The 16,495-nt window shown below is 38.1% G+C and overlaps 3 protein-coding genes across 4 annotated transcripts in view; 2 read left to right on the forward strand and 1 right to left on the reverse strand.

Moving 5' to 3' along the window:
- Positions 1-16,495, reverse strand: part of LOC117271657 (acyl-coenzyme A thioesterase 5-like) — a 148,892-nt gene that overhangs the window by 116,022 nt on the left and 16,375 nt on the right. The window lies entirely within an intron of this gene.
- Positions 1,836-6,780, forward strand: LOC144465078 (class I histocompatibility antigen, F10 alpha chain-like). The gene is made up of 7 exons (XM_078172998.1): positions 1,836-2,004; positions 3,492-3,758; positions 3,865-4,143; positions 4,673-4,975; positions 5,240-5,341; positions 5,691-5,789; positions 6,274-6,780. Exons 1-6 carry the CDS (start codon positions 1,932-1,934, stop codon positions 5,765-5,767), a joined length of 1,101 nt encoding a protein of 366 aa, XP_078029124.1. The 5' UTR covers positions 1,836-1,931; the 3' UTR covers positions 5,768-5,789; positions 6,274-6,780.
- LOC144465079 (class I histocompatibility antigen, F10 alpha chain-like) lies at positions 9,639-14,470 on the forward strand. Its single transcript, XM_078173006.1, has 7 exons — positions 9,639-9,811; positions 11,299-11,565; positions 11,716-11,994; positions 12,526-12,828; positions 13,116-13,217; positions 13,567-13,665; positions 14,150-14,470. The coding sequence occupies exons 1-6, from the start codon at positions 9,739-9,741 to the stop codon at positions 13,641-13,643; spliced, it is 1,101 nt and encodes a 366-aa protein (XP_078029132.1). The 5' UTR covers positions 9,639-9,738; the 3' UTR covers positions 13,644-13,665; positions 14,150-14,470.

Here is a 16,495-nt window from a genome sequence, read left to right on the forward strand (position 1 = left end):
CCGTTTACACGTTGCCGGCTATTTTCATAAACGGACATTTCACCGTCTCCGTTTTCAAAAAGATCTTCGTTTACACTTACCCGTGTATATATACACAAGAGCATGCCAAACCTGTAGGTGGCAGTGTAACGAGAAGCTCAAGCCTTCCATGTATCCATTGTCACCATAGCAACATAGGTCGCACTTTTGACACAGGCGCAAGTTCCGGCGCATACTGTGACGTCGGCTGCCTATAACTCCGTTTATCTCAGTTTACATGCAAACGCGCAACCGGAGTTTTCCAAAATCTCAACTCTGGCCGGAGTTTTTAGAAAGACTCGTTTTCAGAGGAGAAATCTCTGTTTGCGTGTAAACGAAGGGCACAAACGAAGGAAGATGTCTCTGTTTATCAAAATCACTGTGTACGTGTAAACGGCCTCTCAGACTTACCAACATGACACACACACACATATGGCTCCTACAATGAGATAATAACAACATGATTTTACTTGATGAGAAAATAGATGTGTGAATATTTATATTTAACTGTTTATTGGAATTTGTTTTAATTCACTTTTTTCTTAAATTTCCCAAAAAGCTGCTTTTTCATGGCTTCTGTTTATTAGTCACTTTTCTTTGAGATGTTCTGTCACAGGTGTCTTTGAGGGGGTTCCTGGGGGTCCCCAGAAAAATGAGGAATTGTTTATTTCTACTATTAAATTCACTACAGTAGTGAGTACAATATGAGTCAGATTAATAACAGTGACTATTTTGATCCATAGACTGTTTAAAGTAATGGACGCAGCCACGGTGACATCACCCATTGGTTTGTGGACTCCTGCTTTGAAGCCTTGAGGCTGGCATTTTAGCCGTCGCCATCTTGGGTTTTTGGAGCCAGAAGTGAGCATATTTGGTTGAGAGGGTGGAGCTGTGGAGGAGCGAGGGGTGAATCTGACTCATAAGCCCCTTTCACAATGACTGTTAAAGGCGGGAATATCCTGCCCTCATTTTGCCTTATAAAATATACAATTGGGGGGAATGGGGGAACAGAGTTGTCTGAGCAGTTGTTTATTTGTTGTTTGTTGGAGGTTCAGAGTTGTGTTAAAACATGAAATGATTTTTCCTGAAGTCAGCTTTGTTAAAGGTGTTTGTTTAGGTTTCAGGGAGCAGTGAGGCTGTTCATTGGCACAGGGGGCGCTGTCACACTGCTGACTTTACTGTGAAGGTAACAAAAGGATCAAGCAAAATGAAAAACAGCATCAGGTGTTCAAACATCAACAGAGGTGTTACATTTCTCTTGTTGGAGCACTTTTCAGCGTCCACAGCTCCAAATCAGTTCAGGAGCATTTAGCCTGTCGGACAGAGCTGACCTGATCTGATGTTTGTGATTAAGAAGCTCTCTGACTCTCTTTCTGCTTTGGCTTGATCTCTTTGCTTCTTGTGTTCATTTCAAAGTCAAACACTGTGGTAAAATATGACATGACATGTCATGGAAACTATCTTGTGTTTCATTATATTTTGTGTGCTGATAGTGGGAATAATGTGAGCCAAGACCAGTGTGTAGGCCTGTACTGAAACTAAATATAATACCTACAAGATGTGAGCAGCAGAAGGTTTAATACTCCTTTCATATGTGAACAAAGTGGAGAAAACAGAATAAAGCCCCGCATGTCTGATGTCTCTATCCTTTTACACAGGCTGAAATAACATCGCTTTACTTTCACTTTCATTCAGGTCCTATTTCATAAAGTTTTACTGAGTAACAAGTGACGCTCAGCAGAGTTATAGTGACATTGATGCTCAGCCTAAATTCCCATTGGCTCAGATGGAGGTCGATATCAGTCCCCTCCTTCTTCTTTCCCGCTCTTCAGCCCCGGTGCTCGAGGTGATAAGTTGGTGTGTGTTTGTGTCAGTAAACAAACATTAAACTCGGTATTTTATCAAAGCTTTAGATGCGACAGCTCACAATGAAAGCCTGGATTTATCTAGGCCTACTTTTCCTGAGCTTACATGGCGCCTCGGCAAGTAAATGAAGATTTTTTTTAATAGCCTAAGTTTATTTATTGTAAAACACAAAAAGCTTCATGTCTTTATATACTGTATGTATGAATTCAAGGTTCGTCTGATAGTCTTTGATGTTTATTTAAATAAATGTTTTTTAAAAAAAAATCCATTATCTTAAAGTTCACGTTAAATCCTGACTGAGCAACTTATTGATTGATCCCTACGTTTTTCTATTTAGTCATAACCTCTAATGTATTTTATTAAAAACAGCATAAGTGTATTTTCTTCCCTAACTTCCCTTTCCTTTGTGTCATCATTATTTTATACAATCAGGACCATTAATACCGATACGGTCTGATCGATATTAATGCTAAAATGGCGGCATGACTACAAAGCGCAACCAACATGCAGATAAATAAATAAAATATAAAGAAAACATAAAATCAAGTTGTTAAAATAACAGTTTATTGTCCAAAACTATATGTACAGTGCCCTCACTGAAATCAGTATTTAAGTTGTTCATGACTTTTCACATAAAAAAGTGAGTTGTGGTTTATTTAGTGCTGTTAATCATGACTTATTTTAGAAATTATGTTAAAAAAAACATTAACTTATTTTTCCAGTCTCGAAAAACACAGCACTGTATTTTATTTAAATCCCTCTACAGGCTGCTGTCAAGGTTTTAGATTCTTATTTTCAACTAACAAGTTAGTTTTTGTTTTCCTGCTGAAGTCGAACAACTTGATTTGTTGGTACAATATTTAAAATCATTCACTAATGCGTGTAAACAAAATTACTGACATTTTAAATGATACATTGCTCATTCATGATCTTTTTTACTCCAACACAAAATATTAACTCACACACAGTGAGGTAATATTGATACTTTTCCTGCACACAGAAAAACAAACATAATCAATAACAACCTACTGAACATAAATATTAGCTTCATATCATTTTAGCTCATAGTTTGACCTATATACTATATTTTCTTAAATTGTATAATATTTAAAATATACTTTAAACCATTTTCCAGAGGATAACAAAATCTGACTCCACATACTGAAATACACATCAGCTTTAATAATGTACGTCCGTACTGAGTTTTGTTTTTACTATTGGTCTCAACAATCCAGTGTCTGCTGGCGATAGTGTTTACGTGTGTGATGTAATAACAGGGAACAGCTTTATTCTTGGACAGATTTGCAGAACAGGTTTGGTCTGACAGCTTTACACAGAATTAAGAGCAAATAAACATCAGTTCATGGTGGAGGAAATGTTGTATGGGATATGAATTCAGTATAAGACAAAACATTACACTTATTAAAGTATACATTTATGTTTGTGTTTTATTGAGTGAACAACAGATGTTAATTAAATGTCTTGGATGTGCCGCAGTTTTGTTGTTTGTTTGTTTGTTTTTTAAATAATGTTTACAGGAAAATAACATTGTTCAGTGATGTATAAAACTGTAATTCTGAAAACTGAAATGATTACTCTTCTCACAGTGACTCACTCTCTGAAGTATTTCTACACTGCCTCTTCTCAAGTCCCAAACTTCCCAGAGTTTGTGGGTGTTGGGTTGGTTGATGAAGTTCAGATGGATTATTGTGACAGTAACACCAGCAGAGCAGAACCCAAACAGGACTGGATGAGCAGAGTCACAGAGGATGATCCTCAGTACTGGCAGAGGGAGACTGAGAGCTTTCTGGGTGCCCAGCAGATCTTCAAAGCCAACATTGAAATTGCAAAGCAGCGCTTCAACCAAACTGGAGGTTTGTTTATGTTTCACTTTCTACTGATAAAATGTTGTTTATATTTTCATCCTCTGTTTTAGTAAACATCTCTCTCTCTCTCTCTCTCTCTCTCTCTGTTTCTCAGGTGTCCACATTGCCCAGGTGATGTATGGTTGTGAGTGGGACGATGAGACTGGAAACATCAATGGTTTCAATCAGCAGGGTTATGATGGAGAAGACTTCATATCATTGGACCTGAAGACAGAGACATGGATCGCTCCTAAACCACAGGCTGTCATCACCAAACACAAGTGGGACAATGACAAAGTTAGGATAGCACAGTGGAAACACTACCTCACTCAGCATTGTCCTGACTGGCTGAAGAAGTATGTGGACTATGGGAGGAGCTCTCTGCTGAGAAAAGGTAGAGTCACGTGACCTGATGTAGTTTCATGAACATAACAATCTTCATGTGTCTCGTCTGTTTCTAACCAACAGGAACATCACAGTGAATATGAGCCAACATATACAGACACACATTTTCTTTTTCTCTATTGTTCTCACCTCTCTTCATCTCTCTGCCTCCCTCTCTCTGAACTCTGTTTCCTGTCACTCTCTCCCACAGACTGATCACCACTCTCTCTTTCTCTCTGCCATGTTTCTTTTTGTCTTCATTTATCTTTCTATCTTTAATGTCTTTGTAACAATCACTGTCCTCCTCCCTTTCAAATCTCTCTCCCCTTCTCACCTCTCTTCATCTGTCTTATCTCCTCCTCTGTGTCTCCCTTCTTTTCTCAGTTACACTTCACTGAGGTTTATTTGCACAGCATACATATATATAGTGCATGTGTTACTAATGCATTTGAAACACATAATATATTCGAGAAATTATATAATAAAGTACAGTAGATAATGATAAAGAACCCATGAACTGTCTTTCTCTCTGTCTGCAGACCTTCCCTCAGTGTCTCTCCTCCAGAAGTCTCCCTCGTCTCCAGTCAGCTGCCACGCTACAGGTTTCTACCCAAACAGCGCCATGATGTTCTGGAGGAAAGATGGAGAGGAGCTTCATGAGAACGTGGACCACGGAGAGATCCTCCCCAACCATGATGGATCCTTTCAGATGAGCAGTGACCTGAATGTTTCATCAGTCCCACCTGAAGACTGGGAGAAGTACGAGTGTGTGTTCCAGCTCTCTGGTGTGAAGGAGGACATCGTCACCAAACTGGACAAAGCAGTGATCAGGACCAACAGAGGTAAGACTTCTATCTGAAGTGAAGGTGGGAAACACACATTTAGTTTACTGTGACAGTCCTGCAGTTCATTTATTTTAATGTGAATGGGACGTTTTGTTTCCTTCAATAGTTTTGGTGTCAGTTTCTTCCATCTACTGTTTTTATATAATGTCAAGGCTCAGATGTGTGTTAGACCAATGCATGTGCCCACTTCTGGACCCTAATAATTACTCTTAATTCATCTGTTCAGGTTGTGACTATTTTTTGTTGTTTTCCACTTAACAGAGAAACCCACTGCCGTGACCGTCCCCATCATTGCTGCAGTGGTTGTTCTTGCTCTCGTCCTCATCGCTGTGATCGGATACGTCATTTACAAAAACAGGAAAGGTGAGAGACTAAAACAGATTGATTTTCTCTTTATTTGAGTCTTTATTGTCATTATTTTGAGTTGAGACTATGAATTGATGCTTTTATTCAGACTGCAAAAGTGAAATTTAAGCTGCGTAAGGCTCATTATGACGAGAAGAGCCAAATTCATATTTTAGAGATATATTGATTATTTATTTGTATTTGTATGCTGAAAATGAAAATAAAATTAAAGAGGTAGACATTAATTGATCACCTTGAGTGACTAGGTAAATAGGGACTAGGTGTTTGAAGATATTTGGACATTTTGAAAACTGCGTGAACTAAAATATTCGTGAACTAAAATATTCGTCTTTGCTTTTTATTTCAGCTGAATGCTCTGAACCTCAGGACAACAACCCTGAGCTCTCTGTGAAACTGAATCCTGAAGGAAACAACCCTAGATGATAATCACAGCACCCTGCACACAGTGAGTTTCTTCATATGAGACATGAACTCTTCACAGCTGTTTTTAAACAAACCTGCCTTAAACTAACCTTCTGTGATTGTTTCTTTATCCGCTGTTAAACTCCTGTGACACTTTGAAGCTTTGAAGAAAATCTTCCACTTTGAATTTTTCATAACAAAAGGTGAAACTGTTTAATATGAAGTAAAGTGAGATTATCAAGAGAAGGACTCAGATGCTTCCAGAAACCTTCACATCAGCATGTCAGATACAGTGTGATATTAAAAACTCAAATATTAACCTTTAGTGAAGCAGTGACACCGATTTATTAAAATGGTGTTGAACCAAATTAAAACAAACAATTGTACTTCAGAGATAAATACACATTTTATAAAATGTTAAATGACTGAATCATGGGTTCTTTAGGGCTAAATGATGATGTCAGTATGTGGCTTTATGATTTATTTTGTTTTCTATTTATCCATTTCTTTTCTTCGTGTCTCTTGAGGTTTGTGGACACGTTGTGCACTGGAACAATGGTCGTCTATCTGTGTTACTGCTGGTGATGAAGCAGGATGAGCATGACAGGAAATGGATGGATGGAGTTTTGTATCACTGTGGGAAATGATCCTGATTTGTATGTCATTGATTGGACAAATATTTCCATCTCGATACTACTACATCTCTAAAGGCCACCCCTGTGTGCGCACACACACGCACGCACATACACACACACTCATATTTTCCAGTTGTGTCAATAGTTTGTTTATTTGTTTAAAACAGATTTAAAGATGTTATTTTGATCTCAATGAGATTAAAGCAAGTAATTTATGTCTTGAGTGTTTTTCTTCATTAATCAGGGGTATGCTGTTGGTTTTTGTTTCATAATGTATATGTTTTGATCTGTCATTATTTTAGCTGAGATCCTTAAAGTGTCGTGGGATGTTTTAAGCTTCTCAGCATACTGATGGAAATCTTTTTGTAAATATTTCCTGCTAATATTTGGGGACAACGGACATTTTCTGTCTTAGTTTTTTGAAAATAAAAAACTGAACGGCAATGCTCCAAATTTTTTCTTGTGTTTTTTGTACTTAAGTTTTGCTTTTCAATAAAGTGCCAAAGATTCCCAAATTTTTGTGTTTTTGTGATTGTGATAATTTTGCGCAGTTGTTATATTTAAAATGTTCATTAATCTTGAAAAGACAGTATCTGATTTGCACAACATACTTTTGTGTGTTAGTAAACCTTTTAGAATAACAGCACAGCACACAGGAATGATAGTAATAATCTAACTGTGGGATGTTTCCATTAATAACTTTCTTAGCATTCATATGATGACTTAAAAAATCATTTATATCACAGTGACATGTGGCAGTTGATTTCTTTTTTGTTTTTGCAGACATTGAACAGCAATGAATGACATCACTTTTGTTCTTGTTTTGTTGTTCAAGTACACAAGTACAATGGCTGACTTTGTATTTCATTCTGACAATGACCATAATTTAATTGGCAAATCTCCAGATTTGAGCGGAAATCCCTGTGTTGCAAATTTAAAAAATGATCCAGGGAAAAGGCTCTTGAAAAAGATAAGAGAGAGAAAACATCAGTTGGAGATCAAGACATTAAACAAATGGTGAGTATTGCGGCTGACTCACGATCACTATAAAATTGGCACGCCGCAGGAGGCTAAGCACAGGAGATAACTTTGACGCGCCCACAAACTGATTCACACTCTCTCCTTTACTCGGTTCATTTCTCTTTAATGCCATATCACAAAGCCATGCATTTGACACACGCGCTAGTGCAAGGTTTGATCATGATACAAGTAACAGGATTAATAACATGATGGTTTAAGCGTTAGTGCTAGCGTTAGCGGTCAACAGAAAGTTTCCCTCCCGACTCACCCTCCTTCGTGGACAAACACAGAACTGACAACAGGTGAGCATAATCATCTGCAATCACAGAGGGCACCACACAGTGACACACCCACCACCCAAGCACCAATGGCGTGTACTCACCCACATCACATAGACATTCAGAGGCCGTTTACACGTTGCCGGCTATTTTCATAAACGGGCATTTCACCGTCTCCGTTTTCAAAAAGATCTTCGTTTACACTTACCCGTGTATATATACACAAGAGCATGCCAAACCTGTAGGTGGCAGTGTAACGAGAAGCTCAAGCCTTCCATGTATCCATTGTCACCATAGCAACATAGGTCGCACTTTTGACACAGGCGCAAGTTCCGGCGCATACTGTGACGTCGGCTGCCTATAACTCCGTTTATCTCAGTTTACATGCAAACGCGCAACCGGAGTTTTCCAAAATCTCCACTCTGGCCGGAGTTTTTAGAAAGACTCGTTTTCAGAGGAGAAATCTCCGTTTGCGTGTAAACGAAGGGCACAAACGAAGGAAGATGTCTCTGTTTATCAAAATCACTGTGTACGTGTAAACGGCCTCTCAGACTTACCAACATGACACACACACACATATGGCTCCTACAATGAGATAATAACAACATGATTTTACTTGATGAGAAAATAGATGTGTGAATATTTATATTTAACTGTTTATTGGAATTTGTTTTAATTCACTTTTTTCTTAAATTTCCCAAAAAGCTGCTTTTTCATGGCTTCTGTTTATTAGTCACTTTTCTTTGAGATGTTCTGTCCCAGGTGTATTTGAGGGGGTTCCTGGGGGTCCCCAGAAAAATGAGGAATTGTTTATTTCTACTATTAAATTCACTACAGTAGTGAGTACAATATGAGTCAGATTAATAACAGTGACTATGTTGATCCATAGACTGTTTAAAGTAATGGACGCAGCCACGGTGACATCACCCATTGGTTTGTGGACTCCTGCTTTGAAGCCTTGAGGCTGGCATTTTAGCTGTCGCCATCTTGGGTTTTTGGAGCCAGAAGTGAGCATATTTGGTTGACAGGGTGGAGCTGTGGAGGAGCGAGGGGTGAATCTGACTCATAAGCTCCTTTCACAATGCCTGTTAAAGGCGGGAATATCCTGCCCTCATTTTGCCTTATAAAATATACAATTGGGGGGAATGGGGGAACAGAGTTGTCTGAGCAGTTGTTTATTTGTTGTTTGTTGGAGGTTCAGAGTTGTGTTAAAACATGAAATGATTTTTCCTGAAGTCAGCTTTGTTAAAGGTGTTTGTTTAGGTTTCAGGGAGCAGTGAGGCTGTTCATTGGCACAGGGGGCGCTGTCACACTGCTGACTTTACTGTGAAGGTAACAAAAGGATCAAGCAAAATGAAAAACAGCATCAGGTGTTCAAATATCAACAGAGGTGTTACATTTCTCTTGTTGGAGCAGTTTTCAGCGTCCACAGCTCCAAATCAGTTCAGGAGCATTTAGCCTGTCGGACAGAGCTGACCTGATCTGATGTTTGTGATTAAGAAGCTCTCTGACTCTCTTTCTGCTTTGGCTTGATCTCTTTGCTTCTTGTGTTCATTTCAAAGTCAAACACTGTGGTAAAATATGACATGACATGTCATGGAAACTATCTTGTGTTTCATTATATTTTGTGTGCTGATAGTGGGAATAATGTGAGCCAAGACCAGTGTGTAGGCCTGTACTGAAACTAAATATAATACCTACAAGATGTGAGCAGCAGAAGGTTTAATACTCCTTTCATATGTGAACAAAGTGGAGAAAACAGAATAAAGCCCCGCATGTCTGATGTCTCTATCCTTTTACACAGGCTGAAATAACATCGCTTTACTTTCACTTTCATTCAGGTCCTATTTCATAAAGTTTTACTGAGTAACAAGTGACGCTCAGCAGAGTTATAGTGACATTGATGCTCAGCCTAAATTCCCATTGGCTCAGATGGAGGTCGATATCAGTCCCTTCCTTCTTCTTTCCCGCTCTTCAGCCCTGGTGCTCAAGGGGATAAGTTGGTGTGTGTTTGTGTCAGTAAACAAACATTAAACTCGGTATTTTATCAAAGCTTTAGATGCGACAACTCACAATGAAAGCCTGGATTTATCTAGGCCTACTTTTCCTGAGCTTACATGGCGCCTCGGCAAGTAAATGAAGATTTTTTTTAATAGCCTAAGTTCATTTATTGTAAAACACAAAAAGCTTCATGTCTTTATATACTGTATGTATGAATTCAAGGTTCGTCTGATAGTCTTTGATGTTTATTTAAATAAATGTTTTTTTAAAAAAAATCCATTATCTTAAAGTTCACGTTAAATCCTGACTGAGCAACTTATTGATTGATCCCTACGTTTTTCTATTTAGTCATAACCTCTAATGTATTTTATTAAAAACAGCATAAGTGTATTATCTTCCCTAACTTCCCTTTCCTTTGTGTCATCATTATTTTATACAATCAGGACCATTAATACCGATACGGTCTGATCGATATTAATGCTAAAATGGCGGCATGACTACAAAGCGCAACCAACATGCAGATAAATAAATAAAATATAAAGAAAACATAAAATCAAGTTGTTAAAATAACAGTTTATTGTCCAAAACTATATGTACAGTGCCCTCACTGAAATCAGTATTTAAGTTGTTCATGACTTTTCACATAAAAAAGTGAGTTGTGGTTTATTTAGTGCTGTTAATCATGACTTATTTTAGAAATTATGTTAAAAAAAGCATTAACTTATTTTTCCAGTCTCGAAAAACACAGCATTGTATTTTATTTAAATCCCTCTACAGGCTGCTGTCAAGGTTTTAGATTCTTATTTTCAACTAACAAGTTAGTTTTTGTTTTCCTGCTGAAGTCGAACAACTTGATTTGTTGGTACAATATTTAAAATCATTCACTAATGCATGTAAACAAAATTACTGACATTTTAAATGATACATTGCTCATTCATGATCTTTTTTACTCCAACACAAAATATTAACTCACACACAGTGAGGTAATATTGATACTTTTCCTGCACACAGAAAAACAAACATAATCAATAACAACCTACTGAACATAAATATTAGCTTCATATCATTTTAGCTCATAGTTTGACCTATATACTATATCTTCTTAAATTGTATAATATTTAAAATATACTTTAAACCATTTTCCAGAGGATAACAAAATCTGACTCCACATACTGAAATACACATCAGCTTTAATAATGTACATCCGTACTGAGTTTTGTTTTCACTATTGGTCTCAACAATCCAGTGTCTGCGGGCGATACTGTTTACGTGTGTGATGTAATAACAGGGAACAGCTTTATTCTTGGACAGATTTGCAGAACAGGTTTGGTCTGACAGCTTTACACAGAATTAAGAGCAAATAAACATCAGTTCATGGTGGAGGAAATGTTGTATGGGATATGAATTCAGTATAAGACAAAACATTACACTTATTAAAGTATACATTTATGTTTGTATTTTATTGAGTGAACAACAGATGTTAATTAAATGTCTTGGATGTGCTGCAGTTTTTTTGTTTGTTTGTTTGTTTTTTAAATAATGTTTACAGGAAAATAACATTGTTCAGTGATGTATAAAACTGTAATTCTGAAAACTGAAATGATTACTCTTCTCACAGTGACTCACTCTCTGAAGTATTTCTACACTGCCTCTTCTCAAGTCCCAAACTTCCCAGAGTTTGTGGCTGTTGGGTTGGTTGATGAAGTTGAAGTGGTTCACTATGACAGTAACACCAGCAGAGCAGAACCCAAACAGGACTGGATGAGCAGAGTCACAGAGGATGTTCCTCAGTACTGGCAGAGGGAGACTGAGAACTTTCTGGGTGCCCAGCAGGTCTTCAAAGCCAACATTGAAATTGCAAAGCAGCGCTTCAACCAAACTGGAGGTTTGTTTATGTTTCACTTTCTACTGATAAAATGTTGTTTATATTTTCATCCTCTGTTTTAGTAAACATGTCTCTCTCTCTGTGTGTCTGTGTCTCTCTCTCTCTCTCTCTCTCTCTCTCTCTCTCTCTCTCTCTCTCTCTCTCTCTCAGGTGTCCACATTGTCCAGGTGATGTATGGTTGTGAGTGGGACGATGAGACTGGAAACATCAATGGTTTCAATCAGCAGGGTTATGATGGAGAAGACTTCATATCATTTGACCTGAAGACAGAGACATGGATCGCTCCTAAACCACAGGCTGTCATCACCAAACACAAGTGGGACAATAACAAAGCAGGGATAGCACAGTGGAAACACTACCTCATTCAGCGTTGTCCTGACTGGCTGAAGAAGTATGTGGACTATGGGAGGAGCTCTCTGCTGAGAAAAGGTAGAGTCACATGACCTGATGTAGTTTCATGAACATAACAATCTTCATGTGTCTCCTCTGTTTCTAACCAACAGGAACATCACAGTGAATATGAGCCAACATATACAGACACACATTTTCTTTTTCTCTAATGTTCTCACCTCTCTTCATCTCTCTGCCTCCCTCTCTCTGAACTCTGTTTCCTGTCACTCTCTCCCACAGACTGATCACCACTCTCTCTTTTTCTCTGCCATGTTTCTTTTTGTCTTCCTTTATCTTTCTATCTTTAATGTCTTTGTAACAATCACTGTCCTCCTCCCTTTCAAATCTCTCTCCCCTTCTCACCTCTCTTCATCTGTCTTATTATCTCCTCTGTGTCTCCCTTCTTTTCTCAGTTACACTTCACTGAGGTTTATTTGCACAGCATACATATATATAGTGCATGTGTTACTAATGCATTTGAAATACATTATATTTTCGAGAAATTATATTATAAAGTACAGTAGATAATGATAAAGAACCCATGAACTGTCTTTCTCTCTCTGTCTGCAGACCTTCCCTCAGTGTCTCTCCTCCAGAAGTCTCCCTCGTCTCCAGTCAGCTGCCACGCTACAGGTTTCTACCCAAACAGCGCCATGATGTTCTGGAGGAAAGATGGAGAGGAGCTTCATGAGAACGTGGACCACGGAGAGATCCTCCCCAACCATGATGGATCCTTTCAGATGAGCAGTGACCTGAACGTTTCATCAGTCCCACCTGAAGACTGGGAGAAGTACGAGTGTGTGTTCCAGCTCTCTGGTGTGAAGGAGGACATCGTCACCAAACTGGACAAAGCAGTGAACTGGCCCATCAGAGGTAAGACTTCTATCTGAAGTGAAGGTGGGAAACACACATTTAGTTTACTGTGACAGTCATGCAGTTCATTTATTTTAATGTGAATGGGACGTTTTGTTTCCTTCAATAGTTTTGGTGTCAGTTTCTTCCATCTAGTGTTTTTTATATAATGTCAAGGCTCAGATTTGTGTTAAACCAATGCATGTGCCCACTTCTGGACCTGTAATAATTTCTTTAAATTATTATCTCTAATTTCTTAATTTCTTTGTTCAGGTTGTGACTATTTTTTGTTGTCTTCCACTCAACAGAGAAACCCACTGACATGACCGTCCCCATCATTGCTGCAGTGGTTGTTCTTGCTCTCGTCCTCATCGCTGTGATCGGATACGTTATTTACAAAAACAGGAAAGGTGAGAGACTAAAACAGATTGATTTTCTCTTTATTTGAGTCTTTATTGTCATTATTTTGAGTTGAGGCTATGACTTGATGCTTTTACTCAGACTGCAAAAGTGAAATTTAAGCCGCGTAAGGCTCATTATGACGAGAAGAGCCAAATTCATATTTTAGAGATATATTGATTATTTATTTGTGTTTGTATGCTGAAAATAAAAATAAAATTAAAGAGGTAGACATTAATTGATCACCTTGAGTGACTAGGTAAATAGGGACTAGGTGTTTGAAGATATTTGGACATTTTGAAAACTGCGTGAACTAAAATATTCGTGAACTAAAATATTCGTCTTTGCTTTTTATTTCAGCTGAATGCTCTGAACCTCAGGACAACAACCCTGAGCTCTCTGTGAAACTGAATCCTGAAGGAAACAACCCTAGATGATAATCACAGCACCCTGCACACAGTGAGTTTCTTCATATGAGACATGAACTCTTCACAGCTGTTTTTAAACAAACCTGCCTTAAACTAACCTTCTGTGATTGTTTGTTTATCCGCTGTTAAACTCCTGTGACACTTTGAAGCTTTGAAGAAAATCTTCCACTTTGAATTTTTCCCAACAAAAGGTGAAACTGTTTAATATGAAGTAAAGTGAGATTATCAAGAGAAGGACTCAGATGCTTCCAGAAACCTTCACATCAGCATGTCAGATACAGTGTGATATTAAAAACTCAAATATTAACCTTTAGTGAAGCAGTGGCACAGATTTATTAAAATGGTGTTGAACCAAATTAAAACAAACAATTGTACTTCAGAGATAAATACACATTTTATAAAATGTTAAATGACTGAATCATGGGTTCTTTAGGGCTAAATGATGATGTCAGTATGTGGCTTTATGATTTATTTTGTTTTCTATTTATCCATTTCTTTTCTTTGTGTCTCTTGAGGTTTGTGGACACGTTGTGCACTGGAACAATGGTCGTCTATCTGTGTTACTGCTGGTGATGAAGCAGGATGAGCTGGACAGGAAATGGATGGATGGAGTTTTGTATCACTGTGGGAAATGATCCTGATTTGTATGTCATTGATTGGACAAATATTTCCATCTCGATACTACTACATCTCTAAAGGCCACCCCTGTGTTCGCGCACACACACACAAACATACAGAGACGTATTTTCCAGTTGTGTCAATAGTTTGTTTATTTGTTTAAAACAGATTTAAAGATGTTATTTAGATCTCAATTAGATTAAAGCTAATGATTTATGTCTTTGAGTGCTTTTCTTCATTAATCAGGGGTATGCTGTTGGTTTTTGTTTCATAATGTGTATGTTTTGATCTGTCATTACAGTTTTTTACAATGACTTCAGCTCTAATTTCAGAACCTTGATATCCCTTTTCACAACTCTAGACACAAAACTCAAAACTAATGATCAAAATGCACATTTTTTCAAAACTCCTAACACTTTTTCTAATTGCTTGGATACTATACACATTAACCTAAGATCATTTGTGCATTGAACTAAAATCACCTGTTCAAAATGACACAACTTAACATCAAAGTATTAGCATTTCAAAATGCAATTCACACATTACATCGGAGATGACTGTCTATTCATTTCATTACAATGATCTAACTATCAATGTATACAACTGCTCAAAATAATAAGTTAAACTTGCATTTCTCTTAACGTACAGTTTTATGGAAACTGCTGAACAATATTTAATGTTTAGATCATGAAAGGCCCTTATAATTGCTTTTCCAACACTCTCAACTCGTTACTGATGATTGATTTCTCCTTGTGGTATGAGTATAAATGAGTGGGATCCATGACAGCACAAGCGATTTCAGCAGAGGTGGAAAAAGTTCTGAAAAATTCTACTCAAGTAAAAGTACTTCACTTTGATGAAATTCTACTTAAGTACAAGTAAAGCTACCCATCTAAAAATCTACTCAAGTAAAAGTAAAAAGTAGTTCATTTAAAATGTACTTAAAGTAGAAGTTACATAGTTACTTCCAACAACTTGATGGGGGTCACTCCTATGCAGTGCAAAAATGGTCCAGGGGTCATAAATCCAATCCAAAAACTGGTTATTTTTCTACGATGAACCATAGAATTCAATTCAATTTAGGGCTGCACAATATCATTAGAGCATCACCATCGCAATGTGTTCTTGTGCAATAGTCACATTGTGAGACTCGCAGTATAAGTTCATCATATCAATATAATATTAGTCAAAGGCAATATGCCATACTTATTTTGCTGGTTACAGTTTTTCTCTATTGCTTAAACACGTTTTTTGGAGGAAGACCTCCTTTTCTCAAAACTCTAGACACACACACACACACACACACACACACACACAAATCACAAAAACACACACACAAACTGCTAAACTCAACACTTGTCTTGCAAAATAACACTCTGCCTTCAAAACAAGTTCAACATCTTCTCAAAATGGAACTTTGTGTTCAAATGACACACACAGCCATCATATGAGTAGACACTTGTAGCACCAATTGAACATTGCAGTGCAAAATGGAAAACACTACTGTCTGAATGGAAAACACTCAGAATTATACATTTGCATGTTCATGCTGTCACACTTGCCCATTTTGTAAAATACTGTATTACAGTATAATGTTTTGTGGTATATTCAAATATAAAACAACACATATGCAGTAACAGAATTTTTTTTACATTTTCATCCAAAATCAAACAAATACGGCCACAACCATCAAAACAGGTTTACTGGTGTGCCACATCGTGCCTTTGGTTCCTGTCTGGCCACAGGACCTCATCCACATCACAGGCAGTGTTTTCCCTCGCCAGGCAGCGGGGAAAGTAATGCCTTGAATGTCGCATGAAACCTTGGCAGGCCTCAGCTGGGACATCGTCACAGGCCTCCTCCATTGCCTGGAGCAGCGCAACGCACTGCTGGGGGTTGAGCTCATACACCTTCCATCGCCATGCGGAGAAGAACTCCTCAATGGGGTTCAGGAAGGGGGAGTATGGTGGGAGAAATACAGCAGAAAACTGTAGTTACTACTACCAGCCAGCTACTGTGGCTCAAAGAACTGGTCGTCAGGTGGGATGAGGTGGTTATGGAGTGTGTCCAGGAATGCCAGGAGCAGTGTATTATTGTAGGGACCGAAGGTGGCATGGCGATGGAGGATACCATGGTGATTCATCGCCGCACACACGGTGATGTTACCCCCACACTGTCCAGGGACCTCAACAATGGCAGGCTGGCCGATTAGATTCCTTCCCCGACGCCTTCTTTTCACCAGG

The sequence above is a fragment of the Epinephelus lanceolatus genome, chromosome 12 (genome assembly GCF_041903045.1).
Source record: "Epinephelus lanceolatus isolate andai-2023 chromosome 12, ASM4190304v1, whole genome shotgun sequence".
Classification (NCBI taxonomy): Eukaryota; Metazoa; Chordata; class Actinopteri; order Perciformes; family Serranidae; genus Epinephelus; species Epinephelus lanceolatus.